At 45.8% G+C, this 18,833-nt stretch overlaps 1 protein-coding gene and 1 long non-coding RNA gene across 5 annotated transcripts in view; both read left to right on the plus strand.

Moving 5' to 3' along the window:
• The first annotated feature begins 1,379 nt into the window (after positions 1–1,379).
• On the plus strand, positions 1,380–5,916 carry SRSF5 (serine and arginine rich splicing factor 5). Of its 3 annotated transcripts, none has more exons than XM_027716902.2 (8): positions 1,380–1,486; positions 1,898–2,055; positions 2,259–2,329; positions 2,540–2,635; positions 2,983–3,052; positions 4,345–4,418; positions 4,756–4,866; positions 5,026–5,916. In XM_027716902.2, exons 2-8 carry the CDS (start codon positions 1,930–1,932, stop codon positions 5,273–5,275), a joined length of 798 nt encoding a protein of 265 aa, XP_027572703.1. In that variant the 5' UTR covers positions 1,380–1,486; positions 1,898–1,929; the 3' UTR covers positions 5,276–5,916. The 3 variants fall into 3 exon arrangements, with proteins under 3 accessions (XP_027572703.1, XP_039244953.1, XP_027572704.1); XM_039389019.1 differs by having other exon boundaries at positions 5,029–5,916; XM_027716903.2 differs by having other exon boundaries at positions 1,381–1,486; positions 1,901–2,055.
• Positions 5,917–7,474: 1,558 nt separating this feature from the next.
• The window catches only part of LOC113985803, a 38,160-nt gene continuing 26,801 nt past the window's right edge, over positions 7,475–18,833 (plus strand). For both annotated transcript variants that reach the window (XR_005566348.1, XR_005566349.1), the window contains exons 1-3: positions 7,475–7,735; positions 10,377–10,518; positions 12,618–12,779. This is a non-coding gene — a long non-coding RNA (uncharacterized LOC113985803). The remainder of the gene's footprint in view (positions 7,736–10,376; positions 10,519–12,617; positions 12,780–18,833) is intronic.

The following is an 18,833-nucleotide window of genomic DNA, read 5'->3' on the forward strand; positions in this document are numbered from 1 at the left end:
GAGCACCAGTGTTGACAGGAACAGAACTGCATGTTCCCAGGGTGGCACCTGTTAAAGCACTGTAACTGATTATGAAATTACCAGTGTTATATGTTAGACAGCACATCTGAATGTATCTTCCTCGGCAGGCAAAGGCTATGAATCACAGGGATAATCACAAGCATTGTCTTTCATTGTTCTGAGTCCTCTCTGTACTGCAGATTCTCTTCCGTGTGCATCACCGTGGCTTTTCTCTGCAGCTGCTCTGCAGGATGGAAACACCCATCTTTATAACACAAGAGAAACACAGGCAATGCTGACAGTTGCCCTTGCCAAACACAGTAGCCTTTCTCATCATTGCCTGCGTGCAGCAGAAATCACTTTCCCAGTTCGGGGACTCTGCATGCTGTTGCAGTTTCAGGAGTGAGTGTGGGGGCAGTCATGTAAAGCTATGATGTCAGTGGCATCACGTGCAGTATTGTTTCAGGGAAATCTGCGGTCCATGACTAAGCATGAAAAAGAGAAATTCATCCCATAGAGGTCACTAATAACAGACCCTGGGTGTAACAAAGATGGTCCACAAGGGGACAGGGGAGGGGGTAGGACTCAGGGGAGCATGGGATTCCAGGTGACAAATCAGGAAAATGCTATCAAAAGGATCATACTATCATCATCAAAATGCACCAAAAGGGGCAGCCTGATGCAGCTATAACTGCTGGTTCTTTGTGTAAAGCCAGCTGACCCACAGACAAATCTGGCAAGGACAGTCACACAGCCAATATCAGATCACCGTCTGTATTGGAAAACTACTGGGTGTATCTTCAACTTCCAGATGTCTTCAGCATTTCTAATAGCCCTTGGGATAATCCACTGTCTTTACTGCAACCACCTAGAAGCCAAGCTGTGATACAATTCCGTAGAGTTATGTAAAACAGAGATGAAGCTCAGCTATCTACCTTGTGATTACATACTTGGTTCCAAATGAGAATGCAAGCAGATCAGGAGCACCTCACATATTTTTCTCCTAATTCTTTGCTGATCACGGTCTGTTTCTGCAAGACCTTGCCTACTCTCGCACCCGCCTGGCACACTAGAGCAGCACAGCTTTTTACTGTTGTGTACTGTATGAGTAAAAGAGTCCTGGTGGTTGTCTTTAACCTAACAACTCAGCTTTATGACAGCCCCGTGCTAGACCTCACTGTACCCTCAGGATTGCTCACGCCTCCCCTACACTCCAAAATGGCTCCCGCAGAGTGACGCAGGGCCGCGGCCCCGCCCTGCCCTGGATTCCCCGGGGGGCGTGGCCGCCGCCTGGGCCAATGGCCGCGCGGGGCAGCGGTGACGCGCGGGGCCGCCTCCATTTCCAGGCGCAGCGCTGGTGTTGCGCAGTAGTCGGAGCTGATCGCCACACGGTGAGGACGCACCGCCGAGCGCTCACCGCACCGCACCGCACCGCACCACACCTCGCACTCGCCAGGCTTGGTCCGCACCGAGACCCGCAGCCCAGGTTCGTGACAGCCCCTGCGGCTTCCTTGCGGAGCGGGACGCCGGGGGAACTTAGCGGGTGGGGTGTGGCGCAGGGCGCTTCCGCTGCCTGCCCGGCCGGCTTATAGCGCCCGGCCGGCGTTCTCGCCGTGCCGTTTCGCTCGGTGCGCGCCGCGTCGCGGTCGATGCCGCAGCCGGGTGCGGCACGGCCGCCATTTTGTGGCGGAGCGATGGCGTTCTCTTTTCTTCCCCGACTCGGCGGGGGAGGGGCCGCGGGTGGAGCGCCCCGCTTCCATTGGCGCGGGCTGAGGCGGTGTCCACCCGGCGCTCTCCCATTGGCCCGCGCCAGGGGCGGGGCCGGCGCGCGGCGCAGTGCGGCAGCGGCGGGCGGTGCTGAGTCACCCGCGGGGCCTGACGCGCAGTGTCTTCGCAGCAGCGCCGCGCACACACAGAACGCAGACAGCCATGAGCGGCTGCCGTGTCTTCATCGGGAGGCTGAACCCGGCCGCCAGGGAGAAAGATGTGGAGAGGTTCTTCAAAGGATACGGCCGTATCCGCGACATCGACCTGAAGAGAGGGTTCGGGTTTGTGGTGAGTGTGCCCACCTTCTCCCCCTTCCCTAGCCCTGCAGGGTCCCTCGCCCTCGGTGCTAATTCACGTTTGATGTGCACGACACTACTTAAAAAAAAAAAAAAGTTAACGTGCCCAAGGAGGTATGCCGTGTGACAAATAAACATCTGTTCGATTATTGGAGATGCAATTTCATACTGACACTTGTTGTGGTGGTTTTGCAGGAATTTGAGGATCCGAGGGATGCAGACGATGCTGTCTATGAATTGGATGGAAAAGAGCTTTGCAGTGAGAGGTTAGGTATCCTATTTCATGGTTATGCCATCTTGGCTGTCTAAAATAAGCAGTGAGTCAACTTTAGCTTGTGTTGCATAATCAGTACTGTTCAAACTATTTTGTGTTTGTTTGGTCCATATGTCTTCACCCCTCCCCCAATTACTGTAACAGGATACATAAGAAGAAAAAATGTAAACACATGTGGTTTTCCGTGTTTTTCTTTTCCCAGGGTGACAATTGAGCATGCCCGAGCACGCTCGAGGGGTAGAGGCAGAGGGAGGTACTCTGACCGTTTCAGTAGCCGCCGGCCACGCAGTGACAGGAGGTACGTGTTGCTTTGAAGTGAGGCAGTTTAAAAAAAAGGAACGCTGTGGGCTAATCCCATCCAAGAACTTCAGCTGAAGTGAGCTGTTAAAAGGTGTTGTGTTTTTAGTCAGTCATTTGATGTGGCAGTAGGAGATGAGGATTATGGAACTGCTTACATATGCTTGTCATCTTTATGCTCCGTCCCACAAGTATTTACTGCCTGTTCTATATTGCTCAGGGCATTATGTAGTTCCGCTTGTAGTGCTAATGATATGCCAGTACTGGCTCTTGGTACAGCCTTAGTTAATATTAAAGTGGTTAGATATTGTTTGCTGATGAAAGTCTGAATTGTTTATTTCCAAACAGAAATGCCCCACCTTTAAGAACAGAAAATCGCCTCATAGTGGAAAATTTGTCTTCCCGAGTCAGCTGGCAGGTTTGTTGAAACACGATTAACTATTTTGATTTAATTTAAAGGAAATGTTATATAATGTAGTTATTTTGTAAAATAATTAATTAAAATTAAATCTAACTTATTAAAATGTTTATGTAATTAATATGATTTTTAAATGTAATTTAAATATTTTGAATGAAAAGTAGTTAATTTAAATTTATAATAATAATAAATTTATATATTTGAGGATATATATTTACTTTTTTTCTTGTTTTCAAAATCCATTTTAACCACATATTAAACCCTTTATTTGCCAGCCTATCTGTGTCGTTGGCCTTATGACGAGGAGTGCCTGTGGGTTATCCTAATCGTTCTGTCTTGGTCACTCTTGGTCGGGCCTGGTTGACTTTCCAGTCAGCTCCTACAATGTCACTTGGCCACCTCTAGATCTGTGTTTGCCGGTCTAGACGTAATCGATGCACTCCTTAAAGTGCCACATTGCAGCGATCCCAGAGCGTTAACGAGATCTGATTCCTAAGTTGAGAGCTGTTCTTCCTGTAACGCTTCCGAATAACGAGGTCCTGGTCGAAAAGAGTTGAAAGATACGAAATTAGGTGGTCGTTGGAATCCTGATCGCAGTAAAGTGGTCCTTGGTGACATCAAGCATAGAGAATGTCTGGATCCATCCATAGTCTCCTGATAGGGAGGGCAGTGCGATTAATGGCTTCCATCGACTGGGTAGTGTTCGTCAAGTGGGTGGCGAAGAGCCAGTCGGGCATATGTCATGACGGTATCTCCGGTCGCTTAATGCAGTTTGCTGCTTGGCTAGCCTAGGGAATTGTTAATGAAGGTAAAGTAAACTATATTTTTAATGACATATGGGGCACAAAATAATTGGCGTTATGTAAATGTAATTCTATATTCGTATAAGATTTGTAATGTAAATGGAGACTGAAATAATCCAAAAATATATGGGTAGTATTTCACACTCAATCCAGTATGTATACAGATGTGCTTTTTTATTTCTTTCTCTCTCTCTTTCTCTCTCTTTGTTATTTAATCTGTAAAATCATTGTAGACTAATATTTGCCTTATTGTTAAGACACTTTATTAGCATTTTGCTTAAAGCAATATGCTTTTTTTCATTTATTTCGTGCCCTAATATAGATAAATTCAGTATTGATAGAATACGAGTATGGCAGTTGCCATGTTTGTGATTTACCTAACATCTTCTCTTTCAGTAGTCATAAGATTCTTTTGTTTGTTTTAAACTACTTTTGTATAGATAAGTATTAATTTCACTTCTGTGCATAACATAAGTGGTCTTGTGTTAGGATCTCAAAGACTTCATGAGACAAGCCGGGGAAGTAACCTTTGCAGATGCACATAGACCTAAGTTAAATGAAGGGTAAGCTTCTCAAATCACTTCTTGAAAGCTGTAGAGTAATAACTTATGTGTGATATTTGGGGAGGGAAGCTGGCTACTTTCAGTGTCAGCAGCTGTTCCTGGTTTAATTTCACTGCCCTTTGAAAATGCATTCAGTATTTAGGGAGTGGAATTTTCCATGCTTCAGTGATAACAAGGGATATTTACACTGAGCAGTGTGTTTTGCAGTTTGGTTTTGGGTTTTTTTTCATTTTTTTTCCCCATTTTTTCACGGTTGTAAATTGTACTTGTGTTTATAAATACAACTTGTAATAGTAATCTTTGTGTTTGGGTTTTTTTTTTTTTCTGTTTTCTGTAGGGTGGTTGAATTCGCCTCTTACAGTGATTTAAAGAATGCTATTGAAAAGCTTTCTGGTAAAGAAATTAATGGAAGGAAAATCAAACTAATCGAAGGCAGCAAAAGGCACAGGTATGGATTTCTGTTCCCTTGAATAATGCTTAAATATTCATAGAGAAAGCCTTGAAGTCAGTGACCAGGCAGCTGAACTCTGGAGCCCAGTGAATTGCCTGGTTATTGCCGTGGTCCGTGGGATTTTGTTGCTCACGCTATTGCTCTTCATTTCCACAGTAGGTCCAGAAGCAGGTCGCGGTCGCGCAGCAGAAGCTCATCCGGGTCTCGTAGCCGTTCTCGTTCCCGCAGCCGCAAGTCTTACAGCAGGTCACGGAGCAGGAGCCATAGCAAGTCTCGGTCAGTTAGTAGATCTCCAATGCCAGACAAGAGCCAGAAACGTCGTTCATCCAGCAGATCAAAATCTCCATCATCTGTGGATCGGCAGAGGTCTAGATCAAGGTCCAGATCTGTTGACAGTGGCAACTGAACTATAAGTAACTTGCCTTGGGGCCCTTTTTTAAACCATACTTGCTAAAACTTGTGGTAAGTATGTGACTTTCTGTGGGGAAGGGTTTGGATGGGGGTGGGGGGAGGGATGGGAGAACTTTGTAGATGTGGACCATGGTGGGAAGGGTTATTGACTAATTGTATTAAATGTTTTTTGATAACCCTTTTCTTGCTCACATTTTTTTGTGAATGTCTGAAGTGTATAGTTTGTGTATATTGGCAGAGCTCTTTATAACTAAAGCAGAAAAATTTTTTTGTACTTTAAGTCATCTGAACACTTAATTCTCAGTATATTCGACTGTGAATAGCAACTCAAAAGCATTAGTTTAATATCAGACTAATAGCTTTAGGCATCCAAGAGCTCTATATGTGCTGTACATAAAGCTGTATTTCAGAAGGTATTTTTTTGTGCTTTTGAGACATTGTTTCAGTTATAGGTCAGCAGATAATTGCTGATTGGTACTGCTAATAAAACTTTATTTTAAAATATTTTCATTTAATATGACTTGCACTACACTAAGAAAATGCCCATTTCACTGCCCTGTGGTAATAATATTCTATGAAGCACTCTAATTCTTGATACCTAAGAATGAAATAGCTCAAATAAAGTATAAAGAAACATTTCTGTGTCTAGTTTGTTCTTAGTGCTAATAAAGTGTTTGTAGCTGCATTAAAATGTTTCTTAAAAATGGGTCTGTGGCAAAGTGATGACTGTTTTGGGCGTGGGGGAGAAGTGGCGTCCTTTTAAATACATCATGCAATGTCCTTGAACGTCTGTGTTCTGAAAGAAGAACAATTATGGTTGTCACTGTTCATAGCAAAAAATGGAACAGATGAGTCATTTAGCTTTTAATCACTTCGGATAATAAGCACGGAATGTTAAAGATTCATGTAGTCAGCATGCATCATTAGTGCGTGTGTGCAGATGCTTCTGAGAACGTTGAGATAAACCATTTTTATAGGCATTAGTCCTCGTTCTGGGGCAAGAGGCATTTTTAAGTTGGTGGGTGGGAGTACAGCAGTGGTACCCTGAGGCTTTTGCATTTTAGTGTTCGTGCCTTCTAGGGGCAGCAGTTTTCTGCAATCCCTGCATTTCTCAAGCCCTCACCCACAAGAGAGCTTTAGAATTTAATTTTAAAAATAATGTTTTCTCTATAAAGTGCTTTACAAAGCTATTCTAATAATCTGTTGAAACCTTTAGAAAGGTCTTTGTAGCCTAGGCTGGGATTTGGATAGATCATAGGAAGTGCAAGGGGGTTCCTTTCAGAACGAGGTCTGGCCTCTGCAGCCCTGCTGCCTTCTCTCCTTGCTGTTGCAGAGTCCTTGTGTACTGAGGTAACGGAGGGAGGAGCTTTTGTGCCTTGTGGATCGGTGTGTTAAGGTGGCAGTGTACCAGCCGCTGCTGGGAGCAGGCGTGGAGAGGGGCTTAGATCCATAGTTAACTGGATCTTTACTAGTCAGCTTTGGAGAAGGGGAGGCTTCATTCTCACAGGCTTGGGATCTGATGCTGGATCACCCCAAGAGGTGTGGAAGAAAGGGCTTTAACTTCTGGGGATAAAAGCAGCACTGACATGGGGGTGGAAGGTTAGCTGTGTTGAGACCTTAAGTGAGTTGATCCTGCTTACTTGGGTTGATGATGGGCATCTGTGTCCCAGTGGGACTTAGCTTCAACTGGAACCTGGGTAGCTGAAGGCACCTGATGATGGGAAGGGGGTGGGATGTCAGACTCTTCTCTCAGGCTAAACATGAAATGCTGTCTGCTGCGTAAATAGTTGTTCTGAATTCTGTTTCTAAACTGCACCGCTTACTTGCCTTGCAAGTGGTGTGAGTAGGTGTCTGCATATTCCCTGGGGAGCTGGCTGTTGTGATGAGGAGCTTCCATTTTAAAACAAACTCCCAGGCTTTGCATCGTGGGGGATTATGTTGACTTCTGGCCAGAAATGATTGTGTGTTACTCAGTGTAGGTTCTTGGTATGAGCCTGTTTATCCTTAGTTAAGGTGGATTACTTGAAGTTACAGTGCATACTTTGAACATTGGAGGTGTTAATGGCAATCCTCAGGAGTACTGGTGCACGTACTGTCACCATAGCTGGGTGGTGTTCTCATCAGGGGTGCTGTTGAGTGCACTGACTGATAAAAGGCACATTCAAGGTTCATCTGTTCTCAGAGGTACGGCTTGCTGGGCACTGACTCAACATACTAAGGCAGCCATGGTCATGGTTTTTGTGGCCTCTGCTGTGTGGAGAGAGTGTTGCTCAGGGTTTGGAAGATGGGAGCGACCAGCAGTCCATAGGCTGCTCAGCTGTGCACTGAATCTTGCTGGTTTCTGCACAGAGAAACTTTTCACGCCTCATTTTGGGTCTTTGTTACAGAAATTACATTAATCTTCGGTGATGTCTTCAGCAGCCCCTTCCAACATGTGCCAGTGGGACAGTTACAAGTAAGTGAAATTAAAAAAGGGAACTGATGCAGGCAATGATTTTCATACAGGCAAAACTGGGGGGAGTCACTTGGGACCATGGCCCTAAGCTGTCTCAAAGGGTTGTCAGAATGACTTGGAAGTCACTGAATGTCTCCTTTCTGGTCTGGCAGGGAGAGGCTTAGTCTGGAGCAAGGTCTTCAGAAAACAACGTGGTGGGTGCAGGTAGCTCTGTGGCACTCCCTTTCTCTGGTGTAAAATGAGCATATAGATCAAAGTCCTACACAGAACTGCTGGAGACCTGTGAGCTGGCTGCAGAAGGTGCACCTCAGAGGGTTATGATAACAGCTGCTGCAGAATCCATCTACTGTTTCCCTGAATTCCCACTGTTTCTGCAAGGTCTTGACACTGGTTTCATCTGTTGAGCAATAACTGTGTCCACACCTGCACAGATCACTTGTGCTGTATCTGAGGAAAGAGAAAAATGTGAGAATAAGCAGTTCTGAAACCAGGTTATGGAAAGATTGTGACACAGCTACAATTGGTATTGCTGGGTGATTTAAAGCAAGAGGAAGGAACTTGGAACTCCTACCAAAAGAGTGAAGCTGTGTCGTTTCCAGTGATGTATGATTTGGAGCCTAGAAAGCCACTTTTTTTTATTGTAGTCTTACAAGCACCTGTATGGCTGTTTCGAATGTCAACTCCTTTGCATTGAAGGCAGACCTGAGGATCCAAATGAGAGCAGGTTTTTTTTCCCCATTAGCAGTTACCCTTCCACATAGCTATGAAATGTGGTAAAGTGATACTGCAGCAGCTCTGTAGCAGCTACTCTGCTGCTGCTTTGTTTCCAGGGACTGCAGAAAGCTGGACTGGAAGCATCAGAGGGGTGACTGGTGCAGGATCTCATTCAACAGTGCATTCTTCAGCCATCATTGCAAATAGACAGCCGGGCTTTGGCATTATGGACCTGCTGAAGTTGGAGAAGAGTCTATCTTATGTCTATAGCAATACTGTATATATTTTTAAATTAACTTTTGAGCTTTTTATGTACTTTTCTAGGAAAGGATCCAAATGTTTCCTTCTTTCAGCTGCAGTACTTGGCAATTCTGTTCTCTTCTTCCTCCCCCCACTCCAAAAGTGACAACCTTGACAAGAGACTTGTTACTGTAAATCGGCAATAAGAAACCCCTAAAACTCAATTTGTGAGCATTAGCGGGCAGGCATTCCTTTATTATCAGCACTGGACACACGGGATGATAGCTCCTTTAATCGTGTATGTCCCATTCTCGGCTTGCGTGTTCAGTAAATGTCTTACACGTTCACTACTTATAAAGTTCATGCATGTTAATTAGGTATCTCCATGATGACAAAGAGGACCATGACAAGGATTGCATTCAGGGCTTTGTCCATGGCCTGCTGGCCAAATGCAAATGGTGGTGCCACACTGGTCAATGAGGTTCTTTGCACGCAACTTGGGCTGCAAAGCTCTGGGCTCTCAAAAGCTCACTCAGTTTCGTTCATCCTACCGAAGGGTTTAGAGGTCCCTTCTTCTGCAAGTGGCTGGGAAAGTGAAGGAAGGCTTGAGGAAGTCCAAGTAACATTCAATTAATGCAAGCAAAACATGAGCTCTCAGGACACTGCTCTTACCCTTCAGCAGCCGTTGAAACAGAAATCCATGTTTAAAGCAATCAGCCATGAACTCCATTCACTTCAGAAATATGCTGTGCAGTTTGTGTAACTTCTGCTCTGGTCTCCCACCTCTTCCAGCATCCAGCCTCACAATGAGAACGAGAACATAGCTGGTGGGAGAGGGAGACCTGTTCAGAAGTTGTAAAGACGGACACTTCATACAAAGGAAAATGAATCAGAACTCTTGTCCACAAGATATTGGTAGGGCCAGTGCTTAAAAACACGATGCATCCCAAGGTACTTTGTTTTTAATGAGCGTTATAAAATACTTACTCTTCTGGCCATGAAGCAACATCTTGATAGGAGGTCTAGGAAGAAAATTCCTCCATGGGTGAGTCATTTCTCTAGTAAATTCTTAGGGGCTTTCATGTCTCTTTTCCTGATGTGCTAAGTTGGACACTGTCTAGAAATTTTTTGGTTGCATATAGGAATTAATTCTGCAAGCCTTAATATCTAAAATATTATTCCATCTTTATCATTGAGGGGATGTTCTGCATAGTAGGAGCCTCAACTGACCTCTGCAGTGCAGGGCTGTGCTCAATGGGCAAGCAGTGCTGCCTTCAGCACGATGATCCAGCTGGGGCTGCAGACATCACCCGAGCTCTTCAAGCAAATCCAAATAGGCAGCTTTTACCCACCCCTGAGTGGTACCTGCCTTATGCTTTCAGTACGAGGCTGCATGGCACAACATGCACTCGGTGCTCTGGCATGGAGGGAAGCAGGAGCTGAGCAGCTGATGCTGGGGCAGGAAGAGGGACTAGAAAGGTGGTTGATCCTCCAGCTGCTGCAAGGGTGACTGCTGGTCATCCTGCCACTGCTCCACCCCTGGCTGCATAGGGGATGTGCTTCCCTATGCCTGCCATGCTGGGGAATGGCACATTGCCTGCCCTGTCCTAAGGCGCTGTGCTTTCTGATTTCTTCCTCCAGATTTTACCTTGATTTAAGACATTTATTGCCTTCAAATTGTCCCTAGGTCCAGGGAGAGACTCGAGAAACATAGCTGAACACATTAGACTAGAGCAAAGTGAATGTCATTACCCCACATGCCTGTGGATGCAGCTGTACGAGGCTTCTGTCAAATCACCTGCTACTCCATCCCTTCCTGCGTGAAGTTGGTGAGTGATAGCACTCTTCACTCCTTCTGCATCAAGAAAGTGTTTCCCCTTTGGTAGAATCCTGTCCTCTGCTTGCAGAATATAAAGCCTGGGTTTAAAAGAGCCTCACAGATAGGGAAGTTGTTATAGGATAGTTGTGTTACAGTACTGGGGAAGAGATTTTAATCAGGGAGGTTTGCTGCCCTAAGGCTGAGTTCTAATCCCTATGTTGAAGGGCATTATAATTCTTCAGTAGCATGTCCATTGCTCCTATTCATCTGGGAGCTCAATAGGCTCAGCTTCTCCAGCCCTATTGCTCTGGAAACGCTGCTGGCAGCAGGAAGGAATGTAGGAGCTGGTCTCCTTGTTCCTCCTCACTCGCTCTTGCTTTGGTTGGGAACTTTGTTTTCCAGGCTGGCAGCCAGGCTAGAAAAGCCCCAACAACAGCTCAGGAGCCCAGCACAGGCATCCCTCATTAGGTGGAGAGGAGCAGTGCCTGCAGCTCCCAGTGGCTTTGTACATCCATGCCCAAGGCTTCTCCTACATCTTTGTGAGTACCACAACGCCATGCTTGGAAGCAAGGCCCTTCCCCATAAATCACAGGTTTTGCCTTGAGACTTCTGTGTCACTGACAACTGCCTGACCTCATTGCTGGGCCCTGGCTGAGTAAGCAGGAGGAGGTGGCCTACAGCACTGTATGTGTTTCATTTTTCCTTGGGCATCTGCAAGATTTCTAGACACAAGCAAAGGCTGCCAAAGTAGCACATGAGCAAGGTCCATAGGAAATAAGTGAAAATGTGTGAGTGAAGCCCACAGCAATTCCTTATCTCTTTCTACTCCTCCCTTCAGGTTTCTCTTTCCTGCAAATCCCCAGTCTTCCTAAGGAAATGTTTGTTTTTCACTGCATTTGCCTTTTAGCTGTGCACCCAGTTTTGTAAGAGGTGAGAAAAGGGTCAAGACAAGCAACTAAGCGTCACTGCCTCAGCAGCACCTGGAGCCCCTTCCTCAGTGCAGCTCAGGTTTTTAAAAACGACAATGTTCTAATGCTCTCACCCTTTGTCTTTGCAGGGCTGTAGAAGAATATTTTAACTACCCTAATAGTTAAAAAAACGCCTGCTAGTTGTTTATTGTCCAAGCATTCCTGCTGCTTCCCAGTAGTTAATGGAGGAAATGCCATGGGAGCCAAGGGAGAAACTGGTCAAGGGAAGCAGAATAAATTAGGATCATTGTTTCACCCTGGCTCATCCTGGGACATCCAGTTGTTTCACATGAGCGTTGGAGCTGGGGGGTTGCATTCAGGTGTGGCCAAGAGAACTGGATCTTGGCTCTAAAGCTGCTGCTCCCTTCGGTGGGATGCGGGAGGTGGGATGGCTGAAGGGCATGGCTGGAGAAAGGAGCATGCTCCCATGCAGTGGGCCTGGGTGTTGTGTGAGCATACTGCTGGTAGCCTGCCAGGGCTGCTGCTGACCTGGTGGAGAAGCTGCCTGTTTCATCCCTAGGCAAAGCACGCCTTTTCCTTCCTTCAGCCGCTTCCTGGAAGGTCTTAGTTCCTAAAAGGTAAACTTCGAGCTGTTCTTCAGATGTTCTCCGCTTTTTCTCTCTCAACTCATATGTGCTCCAGCAGCCAGCCCCCGGCGCAAGGGGCTCTGCGTGGAGCCGCGGAGCTGCGCGGAGAGTCCTGCCCGGCTCCCGCCGCTGGAGGGCAGTGGCCGCATGCCCAGCGCCCCGGCGCTCCCCGCGGGGAACAGGCCTCCTGAAACAGTCTCACCGTAGATTCCCTAGATCGCCTTTATGAAGTCAAATAGTCCCAAATTCAGAGATATGGCCTAATACAACAGGCATCACGGGACACTTAACAAACTGGAGGCATTAAAGGAGGCATTTAAAAAATGAATAAGAAAACGTATACAAGTTCGCAGACTTCTTGTTGGAGCTCAAAATGAGCTGGGTTGTGGACTTTCTTTTTTAAAAGGAGTTAGTGGTTCATGCTTTCATAATGCAGCTTTATAAATTTATCCGATAAATACAAAATGGCTTATGTGCTTCTTTCAATAGTGAGAAGCTGAAGCCCAGTTTTCTAGTTTGCAGCTGCGATCATTGTCTCTTCTGTGTTTTTACAGAACTTAATATAACTTGAACTCAGACCTGTAATTGCCCAAAGGCTCTGTTCCATCAGATGTGCCCGACAGGAGCAGTGGTGCTCGATTTATGTCAGATTTCACTTTCTGTTGGCCCACAATACCAGGCATGACTTCAACATCTTGTGTCCATATTTTGCTCAGGTAAGGTTTGAGAAAACAATGAGAACTGTACAGTTATGTGCTTGGCTAATCGGTTTGCTCATTTCTATGTGTTTCTGAGGTTTTGCCCACCACAGCCCTGCCCACATGTGGGCACTATGCTGGACAGGCTGTCAGGGAATGGAATGAGGAGCTTCTTCAGAGGCAATCATGATTTGTCATGGCTTGTTCCAGCTGTGGCTCCCTCACACCACAGTTTTCGTACTCTCCATATTTTTTCACTTCTGTCATCACCTGAAGATGAGTCCCATTTAGATGGGAAGTTTTCCATTTAAAATCTAGGTCTATTCTGTCCTGTCACAGGAAAAGTTCTGTGTTCGGAGTGGCGGTTAACACTGCTTGTGTCTGAGCCCCCTGCAATAGGGTCAGAAACAAAAAGAAGTTGAATGGGCTGGTCTTGAGATGCAAACCATTCACCACCTGGCATGGAGCGCTCTGGGCAGAAACTGCTGTGTATCACTGGCCGAGATCAGCTGTAACCTGATGACACGGTGATGGCCACGCTCCCTTCTCTCCTCATCCCTATGCTGGGTGCTTCTGTGTTGCCACACCAACTCCACTATGGCGGGGACTATCCGGCATATCACAAGGAAGGAGCACATATGGAGGGGGGCTGGAGAGGCTCCCCCAGCTCTGGATGGTCCTGCAGGGCTCCCTGCAGCAAGGCTGAAGGCCCTGTCATGATACAGGGAGTATACCCTGGAGACTTCCTGCAGCCACTGGGAAGTGCCAGGAATGGACAGCACTGTGACCTGCAGTTCATTGCCCAGCTGTGTCTGCTTCAGCATTCCAGCACAGATGGTGGCCCCATCCGACACCCAATGCCAGGGTGGCTGGGACCTTGCATCTCTGCCTTCCTGGTGGCAGCTGTACCCTGTTCCCCACTGCTAGGCATTTGCTGGCTCCCTACCCTGGTGGTGCTACTCCCAACAATCCTGAGCATAGACAGGAGTCAAAGTTGTTTTTATTTATTCAAATCCCGTTTAGCATCCATCAAGCTTAAAAATCACATGATTACCTCTTGTACAATTTTGTTTCATAGGAAAGTAATTAATTTAGCAATTAAGCTGTGCCCAGAACAAATGATGTAAGAGCACTCTGTGTGGGCTAAATCAGTACCTGCTGGGACACAATGCTAGCATCTGTCTGGTTTAGTGACATTTATTTTAAACAGTCAGAGTGGAGATGCTGCACCCTGTGTAATTTTACTGATGGCTTCATCCCAACCAGAGACCCAGAGTCGACTCAGTAGTGTCCGCTGGAGCATGCTCCATTTGGTCAGCAGTGAAAAAGAAGCTTACTCTGATGCCTCTTCTCTGTGTCAGGGAGGGTGTTTTAAATTTGAGTTTGCTGGCCAGGTGGGCATTGTTTATGCCTCAAGCAGTGTGGGAAGCTCTGGAGAAAGAAATGCTGCTCCTGAGAGTGTGAGTTACTTCAGCTATTTAGATGAACATTTCTATTGTATCAGTGCACTGAATCTTCCTCCAAATTTCTAGAGCGAGGCTTTCTACCAGCACTGGAAACTGCCAAAGGGCCTGGTGGGAGGGAAGTGTCCTGCCCCATTCTCTCAGTGGTGTTACTACCCTAAGGGATTTGCTCCAGACAGAGAGCTCCGCTTCTGGAGAAGGGTGATTTTTATGGTAGGCAAACACAGGTTGCCATGGATTTCTGGCTGCTGAGGTACATTCTCTGTTTCCCTAAGGAGCCTGTAGCAGCAGGCAATGTGGTGTTACATGGGAAAGACTCTGTTTTCCCTTGGTGGGAAGAAGGCTGCAGGTCTGGGGCAGAAACCCTCCTGCTGATGTGTTGAGGGGAGCACTGGGGGCACCCCACGTTTCCAGATAGAGAGGGTGTTTCTGTTTTTGCTGACTCTGCCCACAGGAAGGGTGTCAGCATGGTGCTGGAGTAGAATCACCTTAAAGGCATATTTTTGAGAGGAAATTCTATAGAAGGAAGCGTGTTTATGTCTGTGATGCTTATTTTTCTCTGTAGGAAAAGAGATATTGTTTAATGTAGTTACTCGTTAACTATGTATTTAGTGGGTCTAGTTAATCTTGACTGTTTCATTTCCTAGGGGACGAGACGTCAACAGCTTCAGAAAAATTTGACAGCTTAAGTTTTCTTGCAACTTTGATAAAATGCTGTCAGCAGGACAGCAGAGCATTCCTTAGGCCTGTCTCCAATCTGTATAGCCCTAACTATTGCTCTTAGTTTCATGGGAGAAATGAACCTTGTCTACTGTTCTTTTGACCTTTGTGGGGTGATAACTATACAGAGAATGATATGTTTTCTCTGGGTCATACGAGAAGACTCTTTGACACGAGCTTGGGAGAGCTGATCTGGGCAGCAGAAGGTTGCCCAGTCCCTTGCCTAACTTCCAGCTGTGGATGCTGTACATCTACAAAGGGCAATTACACCTTCAACTGAGGTGAGTGTGCTTTGTTTTTATCAAAACTCATACTTTAAATAATTTCATTGGGTAGATTGTGCTCAAGTTCTGATGTCGTAGCTTTAAACTGTTCTGTTAGTGACATGAACTAGCCCTCCTTCCTACATAATGAATAGGAAGATTTAATAAAGGTTAGGGAAGTGGAAAGTAAGAAATAAGGCGATCAAGAATCACCAAGGATTAATGAAAGAGTCCAAGACCCTTATGTAAACCCCCAGGGAGAGCCAGGAGGTCTATAACAATGTAGACTCATCACCCAGTTTTTCCCCTCCTGCTGCTCCCAAGCTCCCATATGAAGGGCAGCCAAATTGCCTTTATAAGTGAAAGAAATTTCCATGTCCAGGAGAAAGCCTTGAAACTACTACTGCGGTTAATCTTAAAAATGAATCCCCAGGTGGCTGCGTGAAAGACTTCTAAAAAGCATGAGGAGGAAAAATATCTTTTTTGGAGAACAAAAAGAAGAAATAATTTAAGTAATCCAGTCCAAAACAGATCTATATTTAAATGCATGCCTGACCTTGTAGGACCAAGCTGACCTTTTGGAGTTACAGGGCTAATAAGTAGTATTATTAGCCACTGTGATGCCACTGTGGAGCCTGTGGCTTTACCTGGTCCTTGTCTGCTCCTTCAGCATTCTTGTATCACTGACTTTGGTGCCTCGAAATGACCTTGTCTCTCTTCTTTCTTACACTTGTGGTTACTCATGGACTTTACATGGAAGCTGTAGACTGTGTGTATTAGAAGGTCAGATTTCTCTCTCTCCCATGGGTGTTAAGAGTTTCAAGATGAGGACATGTTAGTTTACTTAGCAGCAAAGAGCTCCCTAAGAGACAGAAGTGGCTGGAGCCACACTGCACTTCTTCATGAGGACCAAAAAAGCAATTGAGGGGACGGCTGGGATCAGTCTAGATCTTGGTCCTGCTCTATAGCCATCTCCTTTGTGGGAAAAGCAGTGGGGAAGCAATTTGACCTTAATAAGCGATAAGCATAGCGTGTTCTTGCTACAGTTTTCTTTTAAGCCTGGTTCTGTTTTCAGCATCCACAGAAAGGCCGGTGTGAAAGCCTGACTCCCACAGGCCACTGGGGCGTCCCAAGTGTGCCAGCCTGAGGGCATAGGGGACAGCAGGAATTCACAAGTCAGCACCATAGCTGAGGTGGGGCTCTTGAAACCATATCCCAAGGCATGTTTGAAGTCTGGTCATCCCTGGGTAATCCTGGAGTTTTGACCAAGCTCTTGTTATTCACAATCCATCAGTGGAGTAATCCTAAATAAATATTTGTGTGTACAGCAGTACTTGGATATTTTTTGTTTACAGGGCAAGCTCTGTGAGTGCTCAGTGGTGTGGCTGTGCCATTGCTTTTTATTTTGGATTTGTGGAGGCATTTGTTCTTTTTTCTTCCCCACTTATTTTGTTCCTTTTTCTTCAATTTGCACCTGTTGTGACTGGACCCTGATTCAGACTGAAGAGGCAGCATGTGCAGAGCTTATGGTGTTCACTTACAGGAGAAGGGAGCTAGACCTATTTTCTTGCTTAATATCCTGCTGTGGGACACAGGCAAACCAAATTCTGCCTCTCTTCAACCATCCTGCTACAGCTGTTGCCTTCTGCCTGAACTGAGCTATTGGCCTTTCTGCATGGTGCAGATGTACCATGAAAAGTTCAAGAGGACTGTTGAAAAACCTTTGATAATTTGTGTACTTTACCCATCTGCCATCACCTCTGGCAGCTTATTAAGCTCATGTGGGCTGAGCTCTGCCTAGAGGAGCAGCCTCCATGTAGCTGGATCCCAGTTTGGGTACCAAACATATTCCTTGTCTTCATGAATGTTTTGCTGAGTTTCTGGGCTGGTGGAAACCTCGTGGGTTTGAGTTCCACTGATATATTAGGCACTGCTGTGCTTTGGTTATTGGCATTCCTGTGGTCAGCCCTCGTGCCCGGGGCTTGTCCAAGCACCCAGGCCATGGCAAACCAAACCCAGCAGTGCAGTGTTTTTGTCTTGTTTTAATTAGAGTAGGACATAATTATTAACAGCATGTTTTTGTTTCCATTTGTTCATTCTGGCAGCAACCAAAGGAGGCCATTATCTCTACAAGAGGATGTTTCAGCACGTGTTACCGTAAATAAAGCTAACAGGATCAGTGCAAAGAGAGGATCACATTCTCTTAAGGACAGCAATCGATAATCAGGCCGTTACATGCCAAATCCTTTCAAGAGGCACGATAGCAAGTCTGCACTCAGATCAGCCTTTAATCTTGCAGGATCACTGAGCTCTTTACTGGCTGATACATTTCCCACAGCCTGTCTGCCTGTAGCACAGGTCTCCCTGTAAGACATGGCAGTTTGGAGACAAAGAAAGTAAGCTGATGCCTTTTGGGCAATATATTTCTGTATGGATTAGGCTAAAGATGGAAAGTCAGGTCTGGGTTTGACCAAGATAACGTTTCACAACCTTCCTTGCTCTGTGAACAGCAGCAACCTTGAGCACACAACATGTTCCTGGAAACTGTGTGCTTCTCTGGTCCCCTTAGCCAGGGACAGCAGCCTCAGTTTTAACTTTTCTGCAGGCCTTGGCTGCAAACAACATTATTCTTCGAAGCAAAATGCCACTGAAGACCTGCTCTTCATGCTGGCAAATAAAGTACTTAAGCAATGTGATATTTGTTAAAACAGCAAAATATCTTCTAAAAGTGTTTTTGTGGAACACTGGGGGAAAATGATAAGATGTATACTGGAGGGTGTTCATTCCTGAGATCTCCAGTGTTTCCTATAGTCCTCATTTTAGTGTGTCTTTTGATCTTTGCTGTTTGTCCCAAAGCTATGGGCATTAGGTGAGCTCCTCAATTTTATTTTATAAAAAAAAAAAAAAAAAAAAAAAAAAAAAAAAAAAAAAAAAAAGAAGAAGTTCATAGCCCTCAGGGATTTGCAGAAAAGTTTGAAAATGTGATCATAAACTTCAGGAAACCAGACTGCAATTAGGAAAAGCTCAAACATTTATAATTTTCTTTAAAAAAACAGAAGAAAACCCCTTGCAATTTTAAAGCTGTGATTCTCTGGATCTTGATGCATAATTTTTGAGTATGTGGGGTTGGCAGTGCTGGAAAGGATGCTTTTCTCTGCCCTGATCATGTTTTTTTCTGCTGGGAATTTTATTTACCAGCTACTTTAACTGTTTCTGCACCTTTTTCTTGGCTGGCCTGTCCTGCAGCTGAGGAACCCTCTCCATCTCTGGGGGCTTGGAAGGGCAGACGGAGATGGTGGCAGCGGTCAGGATCACCGCAGAGGCTGCCCTGCATGGGTGCATCTGGCCATGTGGTTCAGACCTGCTGGGCAGCAAAGCCTCTCCAAGGTCTTAAAGCCTGCTCTCCTGGTGAGGAGAGTCCTGGGGAGATCACCTGGGACAGCAGCAGCTCTTGTCCTCCTCTCAGTTGCAACCAAGTGCATGGCTCCTCCTTTGCAAGCCAACAGCTTGTCTTGGAGGATTGTCTCCAGTGGGCAAAGCTTCTGTAGGGATGTAATCTTCCCTGAAGGCTTACAAAGGGAAGGGGCTATTTCCTTCAGGTGCTTGTTTGCATGGTGTGGTGACTG

This window comes from Pipra filicauda, unplaced genomic scaffold (genome assembly GCF_003945595.2).
Source record: "Pipra filicauda isolate LSUMZ 115617 unplaced genomic scaffold, ASM394559v2 scaffold6_size6359152_pilon, whole genome shotgun sequence".
In the NCBI taxonomy this organism is placed as follows: Eukaryota; Metazoa; Chordata; class Aves; order Passeriformes; family Pipridae; genus Pipra; species Pipra filicauda.